This window comes from Crocodylus siamensis, chromosome 2 (genome assembly GCF_052110815.1).
Source record: "Crocodylus siamensis isolate JL-2025a chromosome 2, ASM5211081v1, whole genome shotgun sequence".
NCBI lineage: Eukaryota > Metazoa > Chordata > Crocodylia > Crocodylidae > Crocodylus > Crocodylus siamensis.
In genome coordinates this window covers 14,943,129-14,956,152 of record NC_143396.1, presented here as the reverse complement: position 1 = coordinate 14,956,152, position 13,024 = coordinate 14,943,129, and the positions used below count along the sequence as shown (strand labels likewise).

The window sequence follows — 13,024 nt, the reverse complement described above, 5'->3', positions numbered from 1 at the left end:
TAGATTATATGTCACATTGACAGTGACTCTAAGGAAATAAAGCTGTGTTGGCTAGTGAAGGAAAACTGATGATAAACTGTGGCAAATAGAATGGGATTTTGAAACGAGTTGGGCAGTGGGTCTCGCTACCCATTTGTCCATGCAAAGTATGAGTGGCGGCAATTGGAAACTGGACCAAAGTTACTTCTGCCTCTAGTACTGCTATCTGTTGTTCCACTTCTGAGTCAGGGAAAGTAACTGAGATCTAAACCACTAGAAATACACCAAAATGACCTGTCACAATTAAAAAGAAAAACACCAAGGAAACATTTGTAGACTTTGTCATGTGTTTCTAGATGTTAGTCCGCAGTATACATATAAATCTCCTTGCCTCTATTTCCCCTCCTCCCCACCAAAGATTTTTGGGGTTTTTTTGTTTTGTTTTGTTTTCATTTGATCTTGTTTTAAAATTTCATTTAGCTTTAGTCAGGGTCCATTGAAGGATGCACCAAACCTGATCTGTACCCCACATGCAGCCTGGTACAGTGAACAAGCCTCTATCGAGATGCGGGAGGAAGCAGCACGAGAGATCCGGAGGGCTATCACAGGTACTGACATCTCTTCTTCACAGAAAGTTTTTCACCTAAAAAAAATGGCTCTGCTGGAGATTTGGACACTGACTTGAGCCAAACTAGGTTTTGTTTAACCGGGGAGAGCTCTAGGCCAGCAAGTATATCTATCACTGCTGTATCCACCATTGATAATTGTCTTGAGTCAGACATACTAATTGCAATCATAAGTGAAAGTCAGGCAATGGGAAGAAATTCTTCTTTTCCAGATGTCCGCATGTCAGAAACCTCTGGCACGTGGTGGTTGTTACTAATGATGAAACCTCTTTGTTCTTTGCTAATTACATCAACTGGTCTTTTCCAAAGGCTTGGATACAGGTCTGGAGCCATCCTTCTGTAGCCTTTCTTACATATCTCCTGGCACATGCCATCATCTGTTGTATCTTCTTCATTCCTGTTTCCCTTGGCTTCTCTCTACCTTCCAAAATTCATCCAAGTCTGTCTGAAAGGATCTTGGACTTCAGTATTTGAAAGCTCAATACATACGGGTGAAACACTACCTCAACGTCATGCTACTCATAATAATTGCAGTATCACAACAACCTATTTGACTGGTCTTAGACTTTAAGTCTAGCAGTATGATAATGTGAAGTTGAGGGTTTTTTTGTTAAGCCAAACCAAGTCATTCAGCAGTTGGTGGGAGGCACAATATTTTAAAAGATGCTTTTATTTTTAAAGCGCTGCCAAAGTTGTCTGGAATTTTAAAGGGTGAAGTCTCTCTCTTTCCCTCTCTGTTATGAAAAAAAAAATCTTGTCAAGCCCGCAGTATGAAATGCTAATAAATAAAATGAGGCAAAGCGTGGGCTTTAGTTTGTATCCCGTGTAGCTGAAAATAAAAGGTAGCAGTCTGCATAAAATGAGTCACTAAGCACTAATGCCAGATCCTTAGTACATGGTCATGATTTATCTCTGCGTAATGCACCCTGCGTGCCCTTAAGTCCATAGGCATCTAGTTGACCTGTGGGGTGGTTCAGTTGCAACACATTACTCTGCCTTAGAAAAAATGCAAATGCCAGCATTGTAAGGTAAGGAGACTGGATGTGTTCAGAACAGTTACAGGCTTTATCTCTGGGAAGGATGTGCAGAGAACAACATTGCTCTTTAGACTGGCTGATCAGTGGGGCAGCCTGACTAGAGGGAATCTTTTTCAGGATGGGGATGCAATAGAAATCAGCAATACAGAGGAACAGGCAGTGTAGTGCTAAGGGTTCTGGACACAAATCCACCTGAGACAGCATGACTTATTTCTCTAAAGTAGGCAACTGGAATATCCAAGTAAGGAATCATTGCTTTATCCTGAAGCTGTCATCTCTTCAAGCTTCTGCACATGGTTTGTAGTACGACTAAATCGAGGCCAACGTTAGGGAGGTGAAAGACGTTGAACTTTAATGAAACAAATGTGGGACAGATACAGGAAGTGTGGGATGAAACTTAATATGCAAAAGTCACAGGGGGAACAGAGTGGGGTTATAATTAGAAGGAGATGGACAACAAGTGGCCGCATGCCTCAACAACACGCATGCCATGTGAAGAACATATTGTTTAGAAAGGGAAGGGGGAGGGTTAGTGTGGCTGTGCTTATGTACAATGTGCAAAGTAATAAGCAAAGATAAAGAAATACACCAAACATTACATAGAGGTGAATTTGAGAAGGCAAGAAACATAAGAGCAGCAAGTGAACACATTGCAAAATAAGTAGAAAATAAACACGTTTTGTCAGGTACTAACTTTTGAAAGGAAATTCAAGGAGCTTGGAGTAGCCCAGCAAAGCGAAGACTAAGAATGGGTAGGAATAGATTGTTCTCTAAAAATACAGCAGGAAATAAATGCAAAGCAGGGAAAACACGCTAAACAATGTAGGCACATGGACAAAAGGGTATAAACTGGCCAGGAATAAATTTAGGCTGGAAATTAAAAGATGGTTTCTAATCATCAAAGGAATGATGCTAGTGCAGACTCAGTCAGAGAAATGGGAACCAGTTACTTCAGTGGGAGCTACTCACACCCATGTATTTTACTGAGCAGCATTTCTCAACCTGAGGGTCATGACCCAAAAGTGGGTTGCAAGAATATATGAAAGGGTCACAAACAGACTTTAAAAATGAATCCGTAAACTTTAAAAATTGATTCTTCTTTAAAGGAGAAAAATGTGGGAAACCATGGCTTTTCCCTTGCAGGCTGGCAGAGCTCCAGTTGAGAACCACTGTTATAGAGGATGGGACAGTTGTATGGAAAGCAGTCAAGGCTAGAGCTGTGCAAAGCTTCAGTTGCTGATTTGATTCAGCAGAGATTTGGCCCAATTCGGTGGCCGAACCTCTGAATCTGAATCTAATCAGGAGACCCTTTAATCTCTCCAAACCGAATCAGAACTTTCCAAATCAATTCGGAGAGTTTCAGAAAGATTTGACAATTCAGACATAAAGACACAGCTTTAAATGTTTTGTCTACATACCTCAAAGTACCAGGTGGCTCCTGAATGCTGAGATGGTGGGGCACATGGAGCGTCCTACAGGAGAACGGGAGGTCCCCAGTGCGCTCAGCAGCAGACCTGAAAGTGGACCAGAAGCACTTCCAGTCCACTTCTGGGTCTGCTGGAGAGCGTGTGCTCCCCCCATCCCCCGGCGCGGTGACTGGTGCCTCCTAGGTCTGGGGAGCACCCAGGGTCCCCCTGCAGCTGATCATCGAGCTGGGGAAGGTGCGGCAGGGCCCCCCATGCACTCAGCGGCAGACTTGGAAGTAAACCAGAAGTACTTCTGAGCATGCAGGGCCCCACCCCGTACTCCTGTGGGATGCTCCATCTGCCCCACCATCACAGAGTTCATGAGCTGTGCCTGGCGCCTTGGGGTATGTAGAAAAAATGTTTAAAACTGTGTCTATGGCTGAATCACTTGTTCTCCAAATCAGCATTGAATCTTCAGATTTGGATTCAGCCAAATTGAATCGGGTCAGTGATCCAAATCAGCTAATCGAATCACTGTCCCTGTTTCGGGCTGAATCCAAATTAAGTACGGCCCATTTCGCACACCTCTAGTCAAGACCATCCCAAACACTGATGATGAAGAACTGGCCCAGCACTTCTTTCAAATCAGATGACAATCTTTCCATTCAGAAAGCAAGGTAGATATGAATCTTTATAGACTAATTAAATAAGATATCTACATTGTCTTCCGAGAGCATTGCATGGGGCCCTAAAAGCTGAAGAATAATTGTAATTTGAAGGCTGCATGAAATCTAGGCTAGTAATTGTCAACCAGGGTGCCTTGAGATCCTTTCAAAGGTGCTGTGGAAACAAGTGAAAACAAAGAGCTGACATGTTCTGAGGGATGCCTTGAGTCTAATCAGTGATGCCTTGAGTCTAATCAGTGATGCCTTGAGTCTAATCAGTGATGCCTTGAGTCTAATGAAGGGTGGCTTGCATCTGAAAAGGTTTAGGCAAAAATGCTCATGGAAAGGAGTCCTTGGACATGTTTAAATTTTCCTTAGGATTCTATATGAGGACTAAGAGATACAAATATTTTCTGTCTCATTAAGGAGGAGTAACAATGAGTGAATAAAACAGCTATGAGCAGAACTCCCATTGACTTCAAAAGGTTCTTGATTTCATTCCAGATGCTCAAAAGTGGTTGCTGGGAGGCAAAGTCGGAAAGGAAAGCTTAGAAATAGAGAGACCAATACTCTAATATGTAAGCTGATGAGCAACTGGTGTATGGAAACTGATTTTAGCAATTTGGAAAGTGAATTTCAAGATGATGCGTGTAAAACAGAGACAAGATTTATCAAGAGGCTGAATAGAGGAGAGGAAAGGAGAGAGTAACTGAACACGACTCAGAGTTCAAGAAGTGGTGACAGCCATGGCAAAGGGAACAATAAGTCTCTGATCTGAGCCCCAGTTTTTGTTTGTGAATTGCTAGGTGTACCGTCCAATATATTTTATTCTTTGTCATACCTGACAGATCCAGGTTTTATTTCATGCTTTATTACTCACCTAGGTCGTATTCCAGACAGCCTGAAAAACTGTGTTAACAAAGATCATTTGACTGCAGCTACACATTGGGCCAGCATGGATCCAGGAGTTGTTCATCCAGAGCTTAATGGTGCTGCGTACAGGTAAGCATCTTTCAGTAGGAAAAGAATTAGAGCAAAATAGTCTAGTTTAAAGAAAAAAGTTCCCATTTAATAAATTGAATTGTTATGAAAATGTTTTCAGATAAGGCCTGAGTAGGTTGTTCTTATGACTATTACATTCATGAAAATAATTCTGTTTCATGATTGGCTGAAATCAGCCCTGTGATAAATCCATTTATCTACTTTTTTTCTGAAGTTAATAATGCCAGCATCAGAAACAATGCATATTGTATATGCAAATGGAACAATCCTGGTAGCCTCCAGTGACTTCAGTAAAAGCTAATGCTCATTTTGCTGAAAGTAATAATGTGGTAGTAAGTCACAGCAGAGTTGGAATAATAAGCTATTGCTAGCATCCCTCTTGAACTCAGCCATCTAAGGAAAATACAAATAGCTCACTAATGCACAAGTTGCCGTTGCTTATTGCTGTTATAAATATATTGGGAGCAAATACCATCATAAGTGTACATTTATTCTTTTTTCTTTTCTGTTTGTAGAATTCCTTAAAAAGTTCTTGTTAGAATTGTTCAGTATAGCCTTCCACTGTGAAAAGCAGTTTGTAGTACTTAATAAAAGGAAATAGGGTGAAGTTTATAATGGCATAAATTTCCACCATTTTAAAAGGGGGCGAGGAGTTGTCATTTAAGAGTACTGGTCTGTTTCCATTGTTACAATATAACTATTACGTCCATAAGGGTCAGTAGTATAAGGAGCTAATTCTTTTTGATCTGCATTTTGAATGAAACCGACCAAGTTAAAGCAGTTTTGCTCCTCTTGTATAAGAGCAGAGGGTTGTAACCGTTTTATTGTAACAGCTTAACTGGTATAATTTGATGCTGCTAAAATAGTTAAATCTGTCTATACCTGATCTTTAACCATTCTTTTGATTATATTTATTTCTTTATTAGTTATTTTATCTCCTGGATCTTTTTTTGCTGTTTCCCTTCATCCCAAATGTCCAAACAGCAGCTATTTAGGTTTAGGAACCAACATCAGATGACTTGATTTTTTAATGAAAATAGGAATTCTCCAGTTGTTGAGCTCCCAGTTCCAATTTTACACTATAAGTTGGGTTAAAATGACTGAGAGGGCAACAAACCAGCAATGAAAGGCAACATCTCGAGAGAGGAGATGGTTCAAAACTGCCACAATTCCTCCTTCAGTCCTTCACTTTGTTCTTCATCTTCTTATCTTCTTCAGTTGGATTCCTTGTTTTCTTTCTCTGTTTTCAGAGAGTAAGGATATTTTTATTGGCTTCACTGACAAGTTAAGTCCAGATATATATAACTGTATTCACTGTGAGCGTATCTACACATGCAATTAATGCAACGTGATAAACTCCAGAGCAGTTTGTGCCAGAGTCAACTGTTCCTGGGTGCAGTGTCTCCATGCGTGTTTGGGACAGCAGCAGTTTGAGCTGCCCTGGGTTGGCAGCAGGCTCAGAAGGTCAGCTCTGGGCTCTGGGGGGCAGCGCCAGACAGTGGAGGGGCTGGCCAGGGCACAAGCGTGCCAAAACTGCAGTTGTGTGGCTAGGGGGCAGGCAGCCCCTGCACTTTAGCACCTTTATGCCCCAGCCAGCCCCTGTCACCATCTACACAGGCATTTGGTACACTTAATTATTCTGCCATAAGATAATACTGTCCCTGATGGTACTTACTCTGGTGCATGTGTAGACTGTGACACTTTACTGCAGAGCTATTTAGTCAACTGCACAGTAAAATGCATGCGTAAATGCACCCAGTGAGTAGTTCTTTCGGCTTCAGTTGGGATTACGAAGAACATGGTAAAGCACATGATTAAGATTTTATAGGATATGGGCTTTATTATATATTGATGTGGAGCCCTATAAGCACAGAGCACAAAGCACCCTTTTTATGGTTTGCTTTTGTCAAAACACTTAGTTAAATATAAAAAATGCTATTGGGAATAGGAAAATGAGACATGCTTACATTCATTAAAAAAATGCCAGTAAAACTGTAAAACTTTTACAACTGCACTTCCTAGTTTCAAAGGAAAATTTAGAGCGATTCCTTACATAGAAAATGCTTTGCGTTTAGTTAAGCTGTGTTAAATTTAGTAGTGAGGGCAATACTACTTGATGATTAATGAGCGTAAAGTACCCTCTGAGTCCTTAATTTGGCAGAGGGATTCTGAAATAACTTGATAAATTGTGTCTTTACAAACCAATGAACAATCTTTTTTTTAAAAGAAAGGCCCCTGGGAGCAATTGCTGTAGTGGTTCTGGTGATACAGAATATATAAATTTGAAGCTGGGTTTTTATGAAAGAATGAATTTCAATAACCATACTTGCTAGTGTTAAATTCCATTGTGCCTTCAACCCAGAAGTTGAATTGATTGTTTGAAACAAATATTTCTGTCTTATCTTCTTTTCCCAAAATGAGATTATCATTCTGCCTGTTGAGTTAAGCCTTTCACTAGAAGCATGATGTTTCAGATGTGCTAATAGCCATATTATCTTCATGTAATTGTATCAGAAGATAGGAACTGGGATGATCATTTATATGTCAAAAATGCAAATAGATCTTTTGGGGTATTAAAACTAACGAGAATATTTAATCCTGGATATATCATTATTTGAGTTGTGATAAGGGACTGAACTCTTAAGTGAATCAAGTGTGTTGTAATAAGAGGCAGCGAAGAACATTCAGCAATCACCAGCTGAACATAACCCAGATCAAACGGCTTTTGAAAATGAGAAAATCCTGCAGAAAAGAAAACTGTTTGCTAAACAAGGACAGCCAGTCTGTTAAAGAGGTCAAACAAACAGGACCTCTTCCAGGGGTAAAGATTAATGGTGATCCTGAGAAAGAACTTATTTGTAATAGTCTGGGGGTAAAGCAGAAGCAGCAACTATTACTTATGCATTATTGTTGTGTATTCATTATTGGACTTCTTACTAGATAGTATACTACTGCTTTCTTTGTCGGAGTATGGGACAGAGCCACGTACATAGTCATGGAAACCAGACACAAATATTGGGCAGTTTACAGGGACAGCAGTGTTTTTTTGCCTTCTACCAGATGCCGATAGTGAACAGCACATGCACATTTAAATATTATTAATGTAATCTATTCTGGAAACAATTAGAGAGTAGTGTGCTGAGATCTTCCATTATTGATTTATCTATCTGCAATCCAAGAAAATAGTATATACTTAAATTATAAGCCTTTGGGACAGAGACAGGTGTGTGTGTGTGCACGCAGCATCTATCACAATGGCACTGGGACTAGGTGGTATTGCAATATAGATCCTGATGATGGAGAAGATTACACTAAAACCTGTTTAACAGTTGTCTTATTCCCTGACTCTCTGCACTAGGAGTAGCTTTTGTAAAGTAGGGCTATATGAGGGAGAGCTGAATGGGAAATGTAAGATAAAAACTGTATCTCAGATTCAGCTTGAGGAGATAGCTTAGTTTATGACACAGACATTATCCGGGTAGTTGTTTGGATTATTGCTCCTGGCAAAGGAGGACTAGAAGAGGGCCTGGCATTTTGAAGGATGGAGCATCAGCTGGTTAACAGTATAAGGGAGTGCGAAACAGCAAAGCAATGGGAGGCTGCCAGTGCTTAGGAGTGTATAAAAGCTGCTGAATTTACATTGCCTGGTTTCAAAGATAAGGTTACTTATGAGATTAGAAAATCTCAGTAGTAGGGAAAATAGGATATTGAAGTAACTGGAGATGGAGTTTACCAAAACTGTATGGCAAAATACGGTGGAAGTTAGGGATGCTTTTAGTGAGGACACTACCACCCCAATAAGGCATGACATTGAGATTTTGGCTCACACAATGCATCATTTGATTTCAGGACACACCATAATTGTACGATGCTTGGATGCCATTTTAGATCAATGGGAAATATTTGGGGTGAACAGGTGATGGATCTGCAGGTCAAGATTATTATCACAACTCTAGAATGATTAGGGGTTCCTGGGCCAGCACTAAAAGGAATAACTTTCTTGAAGTGATACGGGTTTTGTCTATGCAAGTTGACTTGCCTATGTGGTCAAAACATGACTGTGATCGGCAGATGCTTCTCCCCTACAATGTATCTGGGTTAAAAGGGAAAGGCTGCCTGCCAGGACATTCTCTCTGGGAGGAACCCTGTGACTTGTTTTTTGCCCTGATTCATCAAGCATAAATGTATTGACACACAGGTCACACTGCTGGGCCCAGGTGTTTCCAGGAGCAGATTGATGGAGGTGATGGTTGAAAGCTGTGAATTCTTTCTCTCGGAAGAGGCTGCTATGCTGCGTCTTTTCCAACGCTATACAAGGTCTTTTAAACTGAGGATTTTTCCTTCATGGTGTTTGCTTGAAATTTTGTGCAGAATACCTACAGGAATGGATAAACCAGTTTCAAAATCAAATTTGAATAAACAAAACAATACCCTGTCACGTTCACAGGAATTGAAGCCAATTTGGTTAATAAGATTCAATTTGTACTACTGAAACTCGCAACTAATTTCATTAGCAATTGCAAAGTCATTCCAGAAAAACTCTCCAGACGAGCAGTTGACACTGGAAATTTTGTAAATTGATACTTGTAAAGTTTTTTTGGAGGCACCTGGTGTGTGTATGTTTAGGTGGGGATGAATGTCACAACCTACAGATAGTGCGATTCCCCTCAAGGTGCAAATATCCAACCCCTGGGGGTGACCAGGGTAACATCAAATTCCCAGGTCTGCCATTCGATACCAGAAGGCCAGGCCAGGTTCCCATTGCATCATGCTTGTGATGGAGAGCTTCCATGGGTTTCAGGTTATGGAAGGAGAAAAGTTGTTTTCATGTAATCTTTTTTTTCCTCTACAAGTTTTCTGGATGCTGGAGATTTTTTCCACCCTGACATTCTCTGCACTTAGGCAGGTTTAGAGGGGGAAGCAACACAAAAGTTTCAGAAAAGCTAATTGGAGTGCGGTGAAATGCCCGTGGCATTCAGTTTGGAATTCTCTAACGACTTGGCCATCAACGACAGAGTTTTGGATGCTGGTTCAAAAAGTTTCAATAGGCTGCAATTGCAATTGCTGCCATTTAAGCCTAAATGAATAATAGGGTATCAAATGCCACAGTGAGTAAATAACAGCCCTAAATGTTTATACTTTTAAAAAGAAGAAACACTTTTTTAAAACTCTTGGATAAACAGAACACCAGTTTAAAGAAAGACGAAATAAGTGCATGTTTTTGAGGGAGTGGGAGAGTGAGTCAAAGGATGAAATAAGTGGCTAGAATTAGATAACCCTGAAGGTGAACTGTAGGTACTTGGCTGAAGATAGAAACGTTTTAGAAATACAAAAGAGGCTAAAACATGCAGTTGTTGTTTAAATGTAGCAAGCGCTAATTAAGTAACGCCTTCAGAATGCAGAAATTGCGAGCCGGAGATTTTCCTGCTTTCTTTACCTTTAACATCCCACCACTGTGAAACCAGCTTGAAGCAGTTATTCTCTTCTGAACCCCCAAAACCTTAGACTTGGATGCTTGATGGAAAAAAAAAGAGTAACCAAAATGATGGACTGCATAATTCTGTATTTGTGTTCCTCCTCCTCCTCTTGTTCCTTCCAGTTTGCCACAGGCACCTGCCTTTTTAAAAGCAAGAACTGTGGCAAGGTTGAAGTGCAACAAATGTATGGGTCTGATTTTTTTCCGCTTTTAGACTAAAATATGCAGTGCTACAGCTGCACCCTAAGCTGTCAATGCTTTTGAAAAATGTTTGCTTTTGGAGATGTAATTTTTTTCAGATTTGCACTGTCTTAAAACCAAGGCCCTTGATAGACATTACATTTAAGGCTAGATTATCTGGTTAATGTTCAATCAGTTAATGGAGTGATAAATCAAGGAACGAGCCACGAAGTTACCAAACAAGGTATGTGTAATAACTTTGTGCTAGTTCTTACCACACCTTTTAATTGCACATGTGGCCAGCGGCCAGCCTCTGTATTGCACTGCAGCCTTTCAAGACTCCCGTTTGCACCGAAGGCTGGAGGCCCCTCAGCTGATCGGGTCTGTCAGGGGGCACGCCATGTGCTCCCATGGCTGGACACCCTGCTCAGCTGGTCAGGGTTTCCAGCTGGGGAAGTGAACCACACGCTTCCCCGGGGGGGAGCACCGATTGGCCGACGGGGCTGTCAGGCGCAGAACTGCATCATGCACGTGGAATGCTGCTCTGACGACAAGGACCGCGCGCCCTCCTGGCTGGGAGCCCAGGATCCTCCCCTTGCACCGGCAATATGGCACAATGGAATCTGCTGCAGGGTCCCAGTCGCCACCCCCCATGCATATGTGGCATGGCAGGAAGTGTAATTGTTGAGATCCCGCATCAGATCCCATTGTGCCTACCCTTTAACATCTGTCGGGGGCCCAACTCACAATTTCAGAAGTACACAAGAAACAAAAATCATTTAGTTAGCTTTGGCCTAAAAAGGGGAAATACGGAAAAAGTCATGTGGCAGGAAACAAAGGATTTAGACTCCCAGTGTATTCATGAGTGAATTAGTTAATTCAGGTTTTAACTTCTGAGATAGAAATTACTTTCAGTTTACGTTTCTGTTGTTCATTGGCATTTAGGCTGCCAGGGGAACTAACAAATTTGGCATCTGAAGGAATTAGCAAATCCCTGGTTAAATACAGCAGCAATTGCATTACTGCATGGTCGGTGTCATCTTGAGACTTACAGACACCTCTGGTTCTGCAAACGCAACAAAAACCTTTGCAATTCTCTTTGCAGGAGCCTGGGTGGACTTTCCTATCAGCCATCTCTGGTTTTAATGGATGTTCTCGCTTTCCTCTCTTGGCAGGTATCCTCCTGGTGTTGTAAGCGTGGCTCCCACTGGCATACCTACCGCAGTAGAAGGAATAGTCCCCAACCCCATGTCTTTATCACACGGCCTCCCTGCTGTTGCTCACCCGCCCCATGCTCCTTCCCCCGGCCAAACAGTCAAACCAGAAGCTGATAGAGACCACCCAAGTGACCAATTGTAGCCTAAGAAAACAGCATTCCCAGCATTGGAGATTTCAACTTCAGAGAGAGCGTGTGGAAAAAATCTGGATTTTGAATAAAGGCAAAAAACCATGAACTTACAGGAGGAGACGATTATTGTTTTAGAAACTGGTCCAATATACAGTATAAAAGGAAAAGGTGGGAGTCAAAAACGAAGATTTGGAAACTTTTTTCCTCCGTATAAATTGTAGTTTGTCCCTGTCCAGTGGACTGATTCACTGTTTCTGTGTCCTATGGGTTCTTTGTTAAAACAAGAAAAGTTAGTAGTTAATTATATCATGAATGTACTTGTCTGTGTACAGTTTTTAGAACATTAAAAAGGGTTTGTTTGCTTAGCTGTCAACAAGAAAAAAAACCATAAGGGAGGCATTCAACAAACCAATTTTGAGATTAAAAATCCTTTCTTTTATATGTTAAAACATGCCCAAAAATGAGGCAGTTGGCAAACTTCTCAGGACAATGAATTTTTCCCATTTTTCTTTCTATACCACACAGTGCATTGTTTTTTCTACCTGCTTGTCTTATTTTTTAGACTAATTTAGTAAACAAAAGAGAAACAGTTTCTCCTAATTTTGGCATGAATTCCCTTATTTCAAAATGAAGACAACATTGCAAAGAGATTTTGAGGAAAATAAAGGTTTTGTATAAACGAGCATTGTGCTTTTTGTCACCAGTTAAAGTATATATTATTGGTGGTATGCGAAAAAGGCACTAGACTACTGAAAAGTAGCAGCATTTCATTGCCTACATTGATTCCTTCCTGGTAATGTGGTAGGCTAGCAATATTTTTGGTTAAAATCATGTTTGTGACTGTAACCATTTGTATGAATTATTTTAAAGAAATAAAAATCGCAGACAAAGATCATATGTGTAAAATTTTTATTTCTAGTAACTGTTTATTCAACTTTGATTAGGTTTCTTAGCTGTAATTTTTAAAAAGATGCTGTCAAGTATTTCATTTCTAGCTTTACTTTGCTCTCCATTGTTTGTAATACCCTCTTGGAAGCTTGAACAATAAAAATTCTTTCCATACCATTTTTTTCCTTTCCATTTCATAAATGTTGATCTTTTCCCTGTGTTTCTAATGGAGTTTGAAATTAAAATGGCTTTTGATTTACTTTCTCATGTGTGCACCAGCATCATCAGCTATATTATGGTAACAATATTTATGCTGCTGTTGCAGAGAGTATAGGGGGGCACAAGAGTAACAAAAGAATAATAATAAACTTCTTTTGTGGAAGTCCTGCATACGCAGTGTCTATTGTTTTATGTTCC

General features: G+C 40.5%; 1 protein-coding gene across 15 annotated transcripts in view; it reads left to right on the top strand.

Moving 5' to 3' along the window:
• Positions 1-12,781, top strand: part of CTBP1 (C-terminal binding protein 1) — a 434,814-nt gene extending 422,033 nt beyond the window's left edge. For all 15 annotated transcript variants that reach the window (XM_090035363.1, XM_090035365.1, XM_090035364.1 and 12 more), the window contains 3 exons: positions 460-587; positions 4,598-4,715; positions 11,547-12,781. In XM_090035363.1, coding sequence (XP_089891489.1) covers positions 460-587; positions 4,598-4,715; positions 11,547-11,730 — 430 coding nt within the window. In that variant the 3' untranslated portion in view covers positions 11,731-12,781. The remainder of the gene's footprint in view (positions 1-459; positions 588-4,597; positions 4,716-11,546) is intronic.
• Positions 12,782-13,024: the final 243 nt, after the last annotated feature.